At 61.9% G+C, this 15770-nt stretch overlaps 1 protein-coding gene across 2 annotated transcripts; it reads left to right on the forward strand.

Moving 5' to 3' along the window:
- Positions 1–1898: 1898 nt before the first annotated feature.
- BCL2L11 (BCL2 like 11) lies at positions 1899–15527 on the forward strand. Of its 2 annotated transcripts, none has more exons than XM_061989368.1 (3): positions 1899–1976; positions 2226–2598; positions 11989–15527. In XM_061989368.1, the coding sequence occupies exons 2-3, from the start codon at positions 2235–2237 to the stop codon at positions 12561–12563; spliced, it is 939 nt and encodes a 312-aa protein (XP_061845352.1). In that variant the 5' UTR covers positions 1899–1976; positions 2226–2234; the 3' UTR covers positions 12564–15527. The 2 variants fall into 2 exon arrangements, with proteins under 2 accessions (XP_061845352.1, XP_061845353.1); XM_061989369.1 differs by lacking the exon at positions 1899–1976 and adding an exon at positions 8019–8131 and having other exon boundaries at positions 2114–2598; positions 11989–12172.
- The last annotated feature ends 243 nt before the right edge of the window (positions 15528–15770 follow it).

Raw genomic sequence — 15770 nt, forward strand, 5'->3', positions numbered from 1 at the left:
GCAAGCCCATTGCCGGCTTTTGGGAGCTGATGTCCCCACGTGCCGGGGGCTGCTCACCGGGGTCGGGGCCAGCACCTCTCCTGTGCAAGCCAGGCTGCTTCAGCGGGGCTCCTCGGGGTTTGGATTCATAAATAAAGGCCCCTCCTGGGCCTTGTTTTCGTTTCCCTGATCAAATCCCCTCCCTTGCAGCGGAGGCCTGCGAAGGGCCACCCCCAGAGGCAGCAGCAGCGCTGGACATCTGTGTTTTTATAAGGGTGTTTATGGAGTGGATGTGGAAGCAGCCACCGGCGCTGGCCCCGGGCTCCCTGGGCCCCCCTTTGCACAGTAGCAAGGGGCTGGAAGGGGAGGGGGGGGCTACAGAGAAACAGAATCATACAACAGGGGGTTTGTAACGGGGAAGTTGGTCCAAGCCCCTGCTACAGCAGGTTTCCCTCGCTCAGGGGACACAGGAGCGTGTCCAGGCGGGTCTGGAAGCATCCCCAGAAGGAGCCTCCGCACCCTCCCTGTGCCCCCCCGCAGCCTTTGGGGCTGGGGCAGCGCCAGGCACCGCTGCTCCTGCGGCTGCCTGCAGCTGGGCCGGGGGACACGGGGCAGGACGGGGGTCACCTCCCTGCCCACAGCCCCAGCCCAGGCTTCCCGCGGGGTTTTGGGCCGGGGGGGTGGCAGGGGGCGCCGCGGCTGGCCCGGGTGGCGGCGGGACGCCCGTCCCCGCACCTCGGCGCCGGCGCTGGGGCAGGAGGAAGCTGTGGTCGGCAGGTCCCTCCCGGCTGCCAGGGCCCAGCTTTGAGCTAGTCACCGCAAAACAGCGTTAGGATTGTTCATGCAAAGCACCTCCTGCCCGGGCTCTGATTCGGGGTGCCCTGGGGTTTGTTTTCCACTACGCTTTTGCTTATTGTCCTGATTGATTCCTTTCCCTTGCTCCGACTGACCCGCGTCGATATGTGCGTGCCTGGGCACCCGCAGCCCTGCCGGGGGGAGGCAGGGAGACCAAGGGGTGGGTGCGGGAGGCGTGGAGGCTGCACTGTGACCAGTGCGGGGGGAAGCGCTGGGAAGGGTGCCCGTGTCCCGTGCGTGCGGGGGGAAGCGCAGTGAGCGGTGCGGGTGTCCGCGCGTGCAGTGAGCGGTGCGGGTGTCTGTGCGTGCAGTGAGCGGTGCGGGTGTCCGCGCGTGCAGTGAGCGGTGCGGGTGTCTGTGCGTGCAGTGAGCGGTGCGGGTGTCTGTGCGTGCAGGGGAAGCGCAGTGAGCGGTGCGGGTGTCTGTGCGTGCAGTGAGCAGTGCGGGTGTCTGTGCGTGCAGCGGGAAGCGCGCAGTGAGCGGTGCGGGTGTCCGCGCGTGCAGTGAGCGGTGCGGGTGTCTGTGCGTGCAGGGGAAGCGCAGTGAGCGGTGCGGGTGTCTGTGCGTGCAGTGAGCGGTGCGGGTGTCTGTGCGTGCACGGGGAAGCGCAGTGAGCGGTGCGGGTGTCTGTGCGTGCAGGGGAAGCGCAGTGAGCGGTGCGGGTGTCTGTGCGTGCAGTGAGCAGTGCGGGTGTCTGTGCGTGCAGCGGGAAGCGCGCAGTGAGCGGTGCGGGTGTCCGCGCGTGCAGTGAGCGGTGCGGGTGTCCCGTGTGTGCGTGCAGCGGGAAGCGCGCAGTGAGCGGTGCGGGTGTCCGCGCGTGCAGTGAGCGGTGCGGGTGTCCCGTGTGTGCGTGCAGCGGGAAGCGCGCAGTGAGCGGTGCGGGTGTCCGCGCGTGCAGTGAGCGGTGCGGGTGTCCGCGCGCGCGTGCGTGCGGGGCGCGCGGAGGGGCCGTGCCGGTGCGGGAGGGGGCGTGCCGGGGGCGGGGCGAGGCCGCGCTGTAAACACGGGGCGGGGCGGCGGCGGCGCAGGGCCCGGGGCACAGCGCACGGCCGGGCCGGGGCCGCTGGTCGCACCGCCGCAGCCCCGCGGGCGGCCGCCCCTCCGCGCCACGCTCCGCTCCGCCGCAGCCGGCGGGGAGCACTGTGAGCGAGGGCTGGGCGGAGGAGGAGGAGAAGGAGGGGAAGGGGGGGTGCGGGCGAGGCGAGGCGGGCGGCGGGACGGCGGGGGGCGGCGCGGCGCGGAGCTGCCGCCTCAGCACTTTCGGCAGAACAATGGGGCCGGGCGGGGGGGGGGCGGGAGGGGCCGGGCCGGGGCAGGCGGCGGCGGCGGCGGGTCGGCTCCTCCCGGGCTCACGCCGCTCCGCGCCTCACGCCGTGCCGCTCCGCCCGCAGGCAGCCCCGATGGCCAAGCAGCCCTCCGAGGTGAAGGCGCAGCGCGACGGCGAGGGCGGGCGGCTGCCGGTGGCCGCGGAGGGGCCGGGCCCGGCCGCGCAGCTGCGCCCCGGAGCTCCCGCCGCCCTGCCCGGCTCGGGCTCCGCCGCCACGGCGGGGCCTCCGCCGCGGGGCCCCCCCGCCAGCCCCGGCCCCTTCGCCACCCGCTCGCCCCTCTTCATCTTCGTCCGGAGGTCGCCGCTGCTGTCTCGTTCGTCCAGCGGGTACTTCTCCTTCGACGCCGAGCGCAGCCCCGGGCCCCTCAGCTGCGACAAGGCCACGCAGACCCCCAGCCCCCCCTGCCAGGCCCTCAGCCACTGCCTCAGCGCCATGGGTGAGTTCCCGGGGGCGGCGGGAGGGGGGGCCGGGGCCCGCGGCACCGACCCGCAGCGCTCCCGTGCCGTGCCGTGCCGTGCCGTGGCAGCGCCGCCTTCCCCTCTGCGCCGCGCTTGTTTTTCTGCTCAGAGAGGCGAAATGTGGCTTTGGGCAGCGCTGCCCCGCGCCGCCGCGCACCTGCAGCGGCGCCTCCCGCATCCCACCCTCTGCTTTCCGGGGGCTGCGGTGCCCCCTCCCGCCCCAGCCCAGCCCCTGCCCCAGCCCTACCTGCGGCGCGGTTGCGAAAGGCCCCGCCGAGGCCTTGAGCCCGTGCCAGGATGGGGCTGCGGGGCGTGCGGGGGGCTGCTGGCGAGCTCGACCCTTGCCCTGGCAGCCGTGGCGGTGGGGTTGTGCCAGGCCGTGCTGCTGGGGAAACACCCGCTCGCACAGAGCTGGTGCTGCCTTGTTTTTTCCCTCCCCTTCTCATTATTATTTGTGCTCTTTTCCGGGATGGGTCAGCCCGTGCCCGGGGAGGAGGGGACAGAGCTGTTTGATCCAGCTTCCTCCTCGGGGCTTGGCTTGCGGCAGCGCTTCCCGTGCTGCGGGAGGGGGGAGCTGGGGTTGAGCGGCTGCGGCGTGTTTTTGGCGAGGCGCAGAGCCGGAGCAGCGTGGGAGCGGGCGGGCGTTGTGTTGATGTGTGGCTTCACCAGGTAAGGCTGAGCCCAAGCCTCTAGCGGTGGGGAAAACGAGCGTGCCGAGGCTGGCACAGCCTTCCCCTCTCCTCAGTAATCCCCCTTGGGCCGGGGAAGCCTTTTGACCCGGGAGCGAGGCAGGTCTGGCGCCGGTGGCGCTCCTCAGGGATAACAAACACCAGCTCCAAGCTTTACACCATCGAAACAGCTTTTTTTTTGCTGTTGTTGTTGTTGTTGGGGTTTTTTTTTCCCCTTTCTCTCCATGGTTAATGGCTGTGGTTACAGCTGCAGAGGGCTGACTGTAATATGCCCTTAGGAAAGATTTTCTGACATTATTGCAGTAATTACAGCTTAATGCAAGTTTCACAACCTCCCAAACACGTGGCACGGGGATGCTGGAGTTCCTGGGCAGGGAGAAGCTGCAGCCAGTGCTTCAGCACACAGGGGCTGGGGTTTTGGTGGAGGGCTCTTTTCTCCTTGTGGTGCTTCAGGAGGAAACTGAAGTTTTCTCTGGTGTTTTGCTTCTCTTCCTGAGCTCTAGGAAAGCTGTGGAAGCTCTGCTTGTACTGGTGCTGTTGCTGGGGGCATCATCCCAAACAGCTACGAGCAAAGGGAAGATCCTCAAGCTGTCAAAACGGGGCCCTGGGCTGCTCTCAAGCTGGGAGCAGGGGTGTGCAGAGCCCTTTTATCCCTGCTCAGGGGCTGCAGCTCCCAGGCTTTGCCCAGTGCCCCTTCTCCTCAGTGACGTGCCCGGGAGTGCTCCGTGGGGAAGCGGGTCGGTGTCCCCCTGCCAGGAAGCAAAGGGTATCACTGGGTGGTGCTGTCATTGTGTTGTGACATGGGCTGGTTTTTATCTGCTGCAGAAGGCTCAGGCTGGGAGCTGGAGAAGCTTCTGTAGGAAGCTTGAGCGAGTGGCCTTTAGTAGTAATCATCACAACAACAACAATAAGCAGGCGCTTCCTGGCAGGGACAGCGTTTGTGTGCCCTGGCTGCCCTCAGCCTGGCCCGTGGGCTGCTCCCGAGGCTGCCAGAGCCAGGCAAGCTCCTGCTCTGCCCTGCAGCTGCCTCTCTCCTAAACCTCATAAACCCTGCCCCAAACTTCTCAGCGGTGATGGCTCCAAACCCAAACAGGCAGAGGCAGCCCTGAGGAGTTGCAGGGTGCCCTCGGGTGGGAGCGGGTGCTGGCTGCTGGGAGGAGGAATGAGCCCAAGCCCAGCCGTTGCTGGGGTGGCAGAAGGTGGGCAGCCGGGCTCTGGGCTGCAGCTGACAGCATTAGGGGGTGCAACCAGCATCTCCAAAGCTATTTTTGAGTGGCAGAGTAGAGGAGAGCAGCGAGGGGATGCTCTTGGGTGGGAGATGGGAAGGGTTGCAGTGCTGGCTCAGCACATCATAGCATCATAGGGGTTGGAAGGGACCTCTAGACATCATCTAATCCAACGCTCTCACTAAAGCAGGTCCAAATCTGTGAATGTGGTTTTAGGGGGTGAGTAGGGGAGGAGCAGGGGTGAGTTTGTTGTGCCAGGGGAGGTGGAGAGGAAGAAGCTGAGCCTGCTTTCTGCAGAGGAGTGCCGGGACCGCTCACCCCGAAGCCACCCAGCACCAGAGAGCTTCCCTTTGCTGGGGCTGTGTGAGTCTTTAGCTGAGAGTTCAGCCTTTTGGCTCTTAGCAGGAGCTGAGAATTTTGCCTTTTGGGTTTTTGTTGGTGTTGTTGCAAGAGCGTTTCTGTGCAGAGGTGCCAGAGCACAGGGTCCGCACGGGGGGCAGGTTGGGGTGTGTTTGGAGTCCGCACGTGCGGGTGCTTTGTAAGTGGTTCAGATCCTGGTGCGTTTCCCTGTGCTGAGGGAGGGGGCAGAGAAGCAGCAAAGGAGGTGCCCTGGCTGCAGGAGGTGAATTCAAGGAGGGAGCCTTGAGCTGAGATGCTTTGGGTGTTGCTCTGGGTGTTGCTCCTGTTGCTCTCGGTTTGGAGCCACCACGGCCATCGTCTCCTCGAGCTTCACACCCAGCTCACCTGAAGCCGCTTTCCGAGGTGGTTCTTCTTCAGGGGTTTGTGATGACCAAGCCTGGGAGGCAGAGGAGGGACACTTTGGGGTTGGTTTAGGTGCAGTTTGGGCTTGGGTTTGTTTCCCTTGCCGGGGAGGACGGCAGTGCCTCAGTGCCGGTCCCCGGCTGCAGCGTGCCGTGAGCGTGCCGTGGGCTGGCAAGAGCTGCTGCCGGGCTCTCCTCGTGCTCGCCCTCAGCAGAAGGCACCAGCTCGCAGCCTGGCTGCTGGGGGAGCCCCTTGAAAGCACCTCTGACTGGTTTTGGGACCGGTTATGACTGGACCCTTTTGACAGCAGCGCCACAGAAAGTCCTTTCTGAAAACCTCAGCCCGATTTCGCTCTCAGCCACCAACCCCAGGCCTCGCCTGCCGAGGGCTGAGCTCGCTGGGGAGAGGCTGTGCAGGGGGAGGATGGGGCTGAGCTCTCAGGTGCCACTCTGTGCAGAGGCTGTGCAGGGGAGAGGATGGGGCTGAGCTCTTAGGTGCCACACTGGGGAGAGGCTGTGCAGGGGAGAGGATGGGGCTGAGCTCTCAGGTGCCACTCTGTGCAGAGGCTGTGCAGGGGGAGGATGGGGCTGAGCTCTCAGGTGCCACTCTGTGCAGAGGCTGTGCAGGGGAGAGGATGGGGCTGAGCTCTCAGGTGCCACTCTGTGCAGAGGCTGTGCAGGGGAGAGGATGGGGCTGAGCTCTTAGGTGCCACTCTGTGCAGAGGCTGTGCAGGGGAGAGGATGGGGCTGAGCTCTTAGGTGCCACTCTGTGCAGAGGCTGTGCAGGGGGAGAGGACGGGCAAGGAGCAGCGCCTCTGCCTCACACAGCTCCCTCCACATCACCAGCTCTCCTTTCCTCTTTGCATCCCGTTCCTAACTTGGCTATCAGGGGCAGCTCTGGTGTCAGGGAAGAGCTCTGGGAGTGTCTCCCCACCCTGGCCACCATCCCCTGGGGGTTGCTGGGGGCGTGTGGCCGGGACTGAGCCGTGGTTCATTCAGCAGCAGCACGCCAGGGCCGGCCCCGGGTGCTCCTGCGCTACTCCAGCCTGCAAACAAAACCCAAGCAGCAGCCAAGCCCCACGAGCTTGGCTCACGAGGACATTTTCCAGGCAGCCTGGAGCCAGCCTTTGCTTTCAGTTTTTAGTTTTTTCTCTCTATTTTTCACTGCCCCACTAATGCTTTGAGTGTTTGGAAGCTCCTTGTGTCCCCTCGCGAGCGCTCCTGGGCTGGCGTGCCAAGCGCTCCGCTGCGGGCAGCGGTTTGGGGCTGGGTTTTGCCTCGGGTTGTGTGGGGTTGCTTTATGGTTTGTGGGGGTTTTTTTGCCTGTTGTTTGCGTTCCTTTCCCCTCTCCTTAAAGCTGTGATTCCTGCTGGTGGCTCACAGTTGGGTGGGAGAGGGAAGAGGCTGCACGGGGTGCTGCCTGGGTCACCGCTGTTTGAGGTGTCACAGGGTGGTTTCATCATGTCTCTGATCACTTCTTCAAACAGAGGCTCAGCCAGCACAGTACAACTGATGCATTAGCCCTTTTTTTCCCCCCCCTCCTTCTTGCATTGGGCTTTCCTTCTGCTGAAGTGCAGGGAGATGCTGCTGGAAGGGTGAAGGTCCCAGTCCCAGGTGGGAAGGGCTGCAGCGTGCTGAAGTACAGACCCAGCTGTGGCTTTCGTCTCAGCACCACAAAACCAATCGTTTCCCTTCTCTTGCTGGGCACTTTGGAGCTGTTCTGGGGAAGGAATGTGAGAATTTTATTCAACTCCCCCAGACAGAGGGTTTTTAAGGTTAGAGAAGGAGTTGCTGTGCCTGCAAGAAGAGCAAATTACTTGCCAGAAGGAGGAGAAGAGAAGGTTTAGCTAGGGAAAGCAATTGGAGACTGGCAGCTCAGCTTTTCTCCCTCTTTAGGAGGGGACCAAAGCTTGGATATGCCAGAGGAGATGCTCCTAAGGGAAGCCTCCAATGAAAAGTGAAAGCCTGGTGCTATAACAAATAACAAGGAATGAGAGCCTGTCCTACAGGCCCATCACCCACAGTGAGACCCCTGTGCACTGTGCAGCACGTGCAGGCCCCAGCAGCCTGGGCCATGCACAGCTCCAAGGAACTGGGCTTGGGAGCGTGTGAAAACAGTGATACATTCAAGGAGATGTGGTAGTGACCCGTTGGCTCTTCATGGGTTTTATAAAGCATCTGTTAAACTGTGGTACTGGTAAAGTGTTTAGTGCTGTGTCCAACTCTGGGCTCTCCAGGAAAGACAGGGAAGTGCTGGAGAGAGGCCAGGGCAGGGCCACCAAGATGCTGAGGGGCTGGAACGTGTGTGTGAGGAGGAAAGGCTGCAGCCCTGGGGCTGTTCAGCCTGGGGAAGAGAAACCTGAGCTCAGCAATACCTAAAGGGCAGGTGGTGAGAGGCTGGAGCAGTGTTTGTTGTGTGGGGGCCAGTGGCAGGACAAGGGGCAGCGGGCACAGGCTGGCACACAGGCAGTGCCCCTGGCACAGGAGGAGCAAGTCCTTTGGTGCTGAGGGGAGGGAGCCCTGGCCCAGGCTGCCCAGGGAGGGTGTGGAGGCTCCTTCTTGGGAGGTTTCCAACCCCAGCTGGACACGTTGCTGTGCCCCCTGAGCCAGGGGAAGCTGCTGGGGCTGGGGCAGCTCTGCAGGGCCCTGCCAGCCCCCAGCACGCTGGGATTTCCCTTGGTGGGGCTCCTGGGTTTGACCTGCTCCTGTTGTGTTGGTGCAGCTTCCCGGTGGCAGTCGCACTCGCCAGCAGAAGACGTCCAGCCCGAGATCTGGATCGCGCAGGAGCTGCGGCGCATCGGGGACGAGTTCAACGCCTCCTATTGTCCCAGAAGGGTAACTTTCCTCTTCCTACTTTCCTTTACTCATGGTCTCTACAAAGGGAAAAGCTTCATCACCTCTGGACAGCAGCTGAGCGTGTGGCACACAGGCAGTGCCTCTGGCACAGGAGGAGCAAGTCCTTTGGTGCTGAGGGGAGGGAGCCCTGGCCCAGGCTGCCCAGGGAGGGTGTGGAGGCTCCTGCTCAGGTTTCCAACCCCACCTGGACACGTCCCTGTGCCCCCTGAGCCAGGGGAAGCTGCTGGAGCAGGGGCTGGGCTGGAGGAGCTCTGCAGGGCCCTTCCAGCCCCCGCCATTCTGTGATTCTATGAAGTGTAGTTGCAAATGAGACACAGGGATGATGGACTTGGCCTGATGACTTATTTTTGTTCCAGAGACTCTGCCAGACCTGTTCAGGAACACGAGAGTGTATTTATGAGAGTGTAAACTCTCTCACCCTCGAGTGTTGCAACACAGATAGGTGGTACTGATGCAAAAGACACCCCCCTTAGCCAACCCCAAGCCAGCCCAGAGAGGGGAACACAGTGGTTTTCAGCAGTGTTGTCAGGCAGTGAGCTGAGTGCTGCTGCTGGCTGCATGTCCCTGCATGTGGGTTCTGGCCCCAGCCACCCACCCTGGCGCTCGGCTGTGGGAAGAGGAGTCAGGTGGTGAAACACTGCCCTGCTCTCTGTCTGCCTGCCCTGGCTCCTGAGTCACTCCTGCAGCCTGTCTCCTCACTGCTCTGCTGTGCTGGGTGTCTGTAGGCAGGGGCTGTCCCCAGCAATGGCTGCCAGGCTGCTGTGGCTCCACTCTCCCTGCGTGACTTGGGCTGTGGTTTCTTTCTGGGCTCTCTGGCTCTCCTGAGCAGAGAAAGCTGGGTTCTGGTCTGAATCCAGAACATGCCTCTTGCAACCTCTTCTTGGTAGTGGCAGTCTGACCCATCTGGGCTGGCAGAGCTGGAGTGTGCCTGTGCCTTCTCCTCACTGCCTCCCAGAGCAGTGCCTTACATTTGGAGCACAGGCAGCCCTCCTGAGTGCCTCTGGAGAGAGGTTTCATGGAGTCAGAGAATCATTTCACTTGGAGAAGCCCTTGAAGCTGCTGCAGTCCCAGCCCTGCCCTCACCCTGCCCAGCCCAGCACTGACCCACAGCCCTCAGCAGCTCAGCCCCACAGCTTTGGGATCCCTCCAGGGCTGGGCACTCCCCCAGCTCCCTGGGCAGCCTGGCACAGGGGCTGACACCCCTCTCAGGGAAACAGTTCTGCCTCAGCTCCAGCCTCAACCTCCCCTGGGGCAACTGATTCCTCTTGTCCTGTCATTTGTTACTGGAGAGAAGAGACCAGCCCTCACCTCACTGCAGCCTCCTGTCAGGGAGTTGCAGAGAGAGATCACAGAATGGTGGGGTTGGAAGAGACCTCTAAAGATCATCTAGTGCAATCTCTCTGCTCAAGTAGTTCTGCTTAGATGTCTCCCCTCAGGCTCCTCTTCTCCAGGCTCAACACCCCCATTCCCTCAGCCCCTCCCCAGCCCCTTGTGCTCCAGCCCCTTCCCCAGCTCTGTGCCCGGCTCTGGCCACGCTGCAGCCCCTCAGTGTCCCTGTGGCAGTGAGTGAGGGGCCCAGCACTGAGCACAGCCCTGGAGCTGCAGCCTCCCCAGGGCCCAGCACAGGGGGCTGATCACTGCCCTGCTCCTGCTGCCACCCCAGTGTTGCCACAAGCAAGACTGCCCTTGGCCTTCTTGGCTACCTGGGCACACTGCTGGCTTGTGGTGAGCAGGAATGTGCTCCCTGCATCACCTCCTGAGGACCAGCCCCCTCTGTGCTGCCCTGTGTGGGAGCTGGAACTGTGCACTTTGCTCCCTACACAGCCCCAGTGCATGCATTGGATCCAAGGGACGTGGATTGAAAGGCAGGGGTTGGGAAAGGGCTTCCCCCCAGGCCTGAGCAGAGTGGTGCCAGCAGTGGGCTGGGATGCGGGTTGGTGGCTGCAGAGCATCACCCAGGTTTTTGTGAGGTGGCCTTAGCAGGGAGAGAACTGAAACACACTGGGTTTGCTTGCTAGATGACACGAGCAGGGCCTGTCATGCATGACCCTAAGAACACTTTGTCCCTGGCTCAGCATCTGCCAAATCCTCACTCCCTGCACCCACAGACGAGAGGTCTCAGAGCATTTCAGCAACTGCTGTACAATCCCCGGTGTGCTGGGCTGTCGCTTGGGGGAAAGGTGCCTTTTCCTTCTGCCTGAAGGAGGAAGGGATGGTCCCTGCACAGCTGGAGCCTTTGGCAGGAGGAGAGGGGGGTAGGACAGGGGGTTGCCCCGTCATTAGGGATGGGAAAGGAAGAGCCAGTGCCAAAGCGGCACTTGCCGGGCAGGTCGGAGCTGTCAGACGGGTTAGGGCTGTGTGTTCCCCATGGCTGTGCCCTGCCCATCACTCCCCAGGCAGCAGGGAAGGGGAGGGCTCCAGCCAGCCCCTCTTAGCCCCGTGGAGGTGGCCACAGGAGCCTCTGTGCAGTTGCTGGCAGAGGATGCATCCCTCAGTCCTGCGCCCCAGGCTTTGCACAGCTGCCAAACGTCCCACATCGCCTCCCTGATGGCATTGTGCACCTCCATTGAAGGAAACTGAGTTTGGGCATTTCCCTTGCACCCTTCTCCAAGCTCCCTGGGCTTCTGGGCTGTGTTGTCCCTGCTGGCTGCCACGCTGGCTGCCAGGCAGTGCAGCGGGCTCAGCGTGCTGGTGGTGGGGGGCACAGCTCCCGGGTGGCTGAGCCCCACAGGAGAGGGGAGCTGGGAGGTGTGCTGGGCCTGGGTACCCAGCTGCAGGATGCTCCAGCATCCTGTCCCCGTGGCAGTGTGCATATGGGTGTAAACAGCATCCACTCTCTCTCTGTGGCATGCACAGGCATGACTGGGCTGCACTGAATACAGCCTGGAGCGAGTGGCTTTGGGACAGCACAGACAGGGAGAGGCTCTGGGCTGCTCTTTGGCCAGAGTTAAAAAAGGCTTAGGAATACCCAGTCCTTGGGTGATGGTGCCTTTTTGGGTTTCACATGCCCTGCTTTTCAGCCTCTCTCCTGGCTGTGCCTGCAGGCCTTGCTGCTGCTTTGCCCTGTTTCAGCTCCCCCTGGCAGCATGGCGTGCCTCCTGTGCCCACGTGTGCAGACTGGCACGTGAGGAGCGCTGCCGTGGTGGCCACCTTCAAGGCAGATGTGGCCAGGAGCAGGCAGCTTCCACCCTGTGAGTGTTACAGAGCTTTTCACTGATGGGAAGCACGAAAGGTCACGGGGTTTGTTTTCATTCTTTCGTGAAGTGCTTGATTCTGCACCTCTGAAAGTACCAGTGTGTGTAGCACAGGGGAGATCCCAGCGTGCTGGGGGCTGGAAGGGCCCTGCAGAGCTGCCCCAGCCCCTGCTCCAGCAGCTGCCCCTGGCTCAGGGGCACAGCAACGTGTCCAGCTGGGGTTGGAAACCTCCCGAGAAGGACCCTCCAGACCCTCCCTGGGCAGCCTGGGCCAGGACTCCCTCCCCTCAGCACCAAAGGACTTGCTCCTCCTGTGCCAGTGGCACTTGCTGTGCCCCAGCCTGTGCCCCTTATCCCTTGTCCTGGCACTGCCCACCACACAGCAAACACTGCCCCAGCCTCTCACCACCTGCCCTTTAAGGATTGATGAGCACTGAGGAGATGCCCCTGAGCTCAGGCTTCTGTTCCCCAGGCTGAACAGCCCCAGGGCTGCAGCCTTTCCTCCTCACACACACGTTCCATCCCCTCAGCATCTTGGTAGGCCTGTGCTGGCCTCTCTCCAGCGCTTACCCTCAGTCCAAGTCCCTGTCTTGCTTGGTTTTCTTTCCCTTCCTCACGTGTTGTTGCTCCCTTTCCTCGCAGGGTCTCTTGGATCAGCAGGCGGGCAACCCCCAGGTCGTCATCCTGCGCCTGCTGCGTTACATCGTCCGCCTCATCTGGAGGATGCAGTGAGCACCCCGAGGGGCCAGGACTGCTTTGCCCCCTGGGAAAGCCCCAGGGAGGACAGACAGACACACAGACAGATGGATGTGGCTGGCTGCCAGCCTGCCTCTGCCCCGGGACGCGGCGGGTCCACGTGGGCGGCTGAGGCGCCGGTGCTGAGCGGCGCAGGATGCCGTCCCGCAGCGCTGTTCCTCTCGCAGCTCTTTCATAGGCTCCTTTCTCTCAGCATCATTTTCCCAGAGGAGCCTCAGAGAAGATACCCAAAGGCAACGGATTCACTGCTGCTGGGGCGCCGTGCCCAGAACCCCACGGGCTGCCCTGGGACGAAGGCTGCAGGGAGGGAGAGCAGAGAGAGCCCAGCCTGGGGCACAGCCGCCTGCCTTCGCCTCTCACACCTCCTCCAGAGACTGAGCCCTCCCTCTGCCTCCTGGGCCACGGTGGAAGAAGAGCAGAGGAGCAGAGGCCTTTCAGTCAGCACTTCTCCCTGTAAATAGCCGTGGCTGGCCCGAGTCCCGCGCCCGGGTTGGCGGGGTGCAGAGCGCCTGTCTCCTGCTGCCTGCCCGTGTTTCGGGGAGGGGGTTGCTGACACACCTCTGCCTTTTGTCACTCTGCATCTCCAGACTGAGCTGGGAGGCTCCCAGGCTCCAAAGCCCCACAGCAACCAACCAACACCAAGCCCCCAGCCCACCAGCTTGCCTTTTTTACCCCTTTTTCCTTTCTTTTTTGAAGACAACCACTCTGTACAAACGCTTCTGAAGGGCCTGGTGGGTGCAGCAAGTGCTGCTGGGGCTGAGGAACTCGGCAATAAACCCCCCGGAGGCAGCTTGAGACAGCCCCAGGTGCCAGAGCTCTGCAGCCGGACACCGCAGCCCCCGCTGCCCACCTTCAGGGACTGCTTGTCGCTGGCTGTTGGACCCAGGAGGGGCTGTAAGGAGCTGGAGTTGGGGTTGGGGGTGTCTTTGCCCCCCCCTCGGGATCCTGGCACAGCCTGGAGCAGGGGCAGGAGCTGGGCCGTGGGATGCTGGTGTGCAGGATGGTGACGGCTACGGATGCTCCGTGGGGTCTGCTCTCCCCCCAGCCTGCCACCTCTCCCCCCTGCCTGCCTCTGGGAACAGCTGGCTGGGTGCTGGAGTCCCAGGGCACCTCCTCTTCCCCCTGGAGCCCCCACAGCCTGGCTGCAGCTGCCCAAGGGCTCATGGAAGAAGCAGGTCTGTCGCCTCAGCCCCTCGCCGCGTTGTCTCGGGTTGGTGGGTGCTTTCAGGGGGGTGGCTGCTCCAGCCCCTCCCCAGTATCTATGCACAAACATCCCCCTCTCTGCCTCCAGAGAGGCCCTTTTCCCTCTGGCTGGTGCAGGTGCTCCTTAAACCCAAACACCCTGGGTTTACGTCTGGTTTCACCAGCACCATAGGAAAAAAACCCAACCCCAACCCAAGCCCCCGAGTGGCTTTTCCCCACGGTGTGCACACGGGGAGGGGCTGCTGGGGGCTCTGTGTGGTTACTGGTGTCTGTGGGGGTGGGCAGAGTGCTCAGCTGCGGGCTCGGTGCGCTCACGAGTGGGTTTCGTGCCGGGCAGGCTGTCCGGTGTGAGCTGTGTGCGCTGGCTGCCCGTGGCTGCGGCTCCCGCTGCCCTCCCCTGCAGGCTCCCCCCTGCAGAAAAGGTTTCCTTTCGCTTGTTTCTAGCCTTCATGTGGGGGTTTGTGTCTGGACCTTGTCATGGGTTGCAGGATCAGCCTCAGCTGCAGGAGCAGGGCGTGTTTCTGGGAGAGCAGGGCAAGCTGTGTGCTGGTGGAGAGCCAAGTGAGCGGTTAAAGCAGCTGATGAACTCGGGTTTGGCCAGGGCAGGTTCCTCCTCCTGCTTGCCCTGGGGTGTGCCTCAGCAGAGCTCTGCTGCCCCAGCCCTGCTCCAGCCATCCTGGATCTCCTGTAGGGTTTCCACAGGCAGGCCCAGAGCGGGGAGGCCGCTGCCGTGGCTGTCCCGTGGGACCCTGCGTGGAGCTCTTGGTCGTCAAAGGGGAAAGGGAAACACCCCCCACCAAATTTGGCAGCAGAGGTAGCCAGGTGAGCTTGTGGTTTCCCTCCCTGCTCCCCCCCAGTCGAGTTTCATCCCCTGTGGGTGGATGAAGTGGTGCTTTTGGGGCTCACAGCCTCGCAGCATCCCAGAATGTGTCCCTTGGAGTACACCAAAGAACTGCCGAGCACTTTACCCCCTCCTGGCTGCCCTGGAGACACCCACTGCAGGGAGAAACGACCCCGAGTGTTGGCACTGGCTGCCTGGGGCTTCTCCCCGGGAGCTGCTCCCTGCCAAAAGGCAGCCATAGGAAAATTACCTCCCCCTCTCCTTCAAAAGAACCCTCCCAGAGCCTCTCCGGAGAAGGGGGGTGTTTGGAACTGGCCGTGGGGCTGGTTGTAGCTGTGTTCCAGGCTGGGGCAGTGCAGGCACGGCCTGTGGCCTCCCTGCTGCCAAAGGGCTCTGATGAAGATGCTGGATCCCCTGTGATCTCCCCGAGTCCTTCAGGCTTCTCCTCTCTCCCCTCCCTGTAAATACCTATTTATTAGAGTAGGGCACCGTGTTACTTTCATCATCTGAGCCAAATAACCTGCGTGCAATGTTCTCTTCTTCCTCTGGGGTCACTTTTCTACAGCTTACCAAGGGCCAGGCAAGAAAGAAGAAGAAAAGGACAACAGAGGAAAGACCTTTTCTGCTGTTGTTTTTCAGTCAAGCCCTGGCAAATACTGTAGCTTGTCCTTTGGGTTCCTGCTCCCCAGGTGTAACCTCTGCTGCTCCACAGCGCTGGTAGAAACAGCTGATATTTATTTCCTGCTTATTTAAGTGGCTGGAAAAACAACAAAAAAAGCCTTTTTGCCTTCATCCCTGCCCTGCCTCACCTCCCTCTGCCTCACCTCCCCTCCCAGAGCACCCGCTCCTCCCACCAGCCCAGCCCAGCCCCCTTCTGCATCCTCACCTCTCTCCATCTTCACGGGGTTACCTTTTGTTCTGGCCCCTCTCCCAAGTGCCTCTCTTTCCAGGAGCGATTTAGGCACATCAGAGACTTCAGCATTAGTGAAAAGGGGGTGGGAATTTCACCCTGTGCCCCCCCTCCCAACCCTGCTTTGGAAGCCCCATCTTGCCCCTTGAGCAGCAGGTACCGCACAGGGATGTGCTGATGGATCACTAACTCCTTTCTCTCTCTCACACACACACACACACACACACAACCCAGCATATGTAGCAATTTTTTAACTGCAATTTCCCTGGCTTTCCTTGTGTTTTGCACTGATGAATTTTTGGACAGGGTAATTGCCACTTTACTTGTGCAATACTGCTGTAAATAGTCGCAGACCTTCCGGGGTTGTTTTTGTGGGGTTGTTTTGCTTTGGTGGGGTTGGGTTTGTTTTTAAGATGCAATCTTTTATGTCCTTAATATGAGTTTTATATAAATAAAACCTTTCAGCTATTTGCCAGGAGTGCTGTTGTCTTTAAGGGGCCTGGAGATTGCTGGAGAGGGGGGGGATATGTGCTGCTTTATCACCAGCCCTCACCCCTTCTCCCCCAAATCCAGGCCCCTCTGCTCTGCTCCCAGGGGCTCTGCAGGTCCTGGGCTGCTTAAAATGAAGCTGCTTCCTCAGCTGTTGCACCTGGGAGTGCTTTGGGGTTTGGTAGTGAGGTTTGCTTGCCTTTCCTCACATTTATGGAGCTGCAT

Source organism: Colius striatus, chromosome 2, assembly GCF_028858725.1.
Source record: "Colius striatus isolate bColStr4 chromosome 2, bColStr4.1.hap1, whole genome shotgun sequence".
Taxonomy (NCBI): Eukaryota; Metazoa; Chordata; class Aves; order Coliiformes; family Coliidae; genus Colius; species Colius striatus.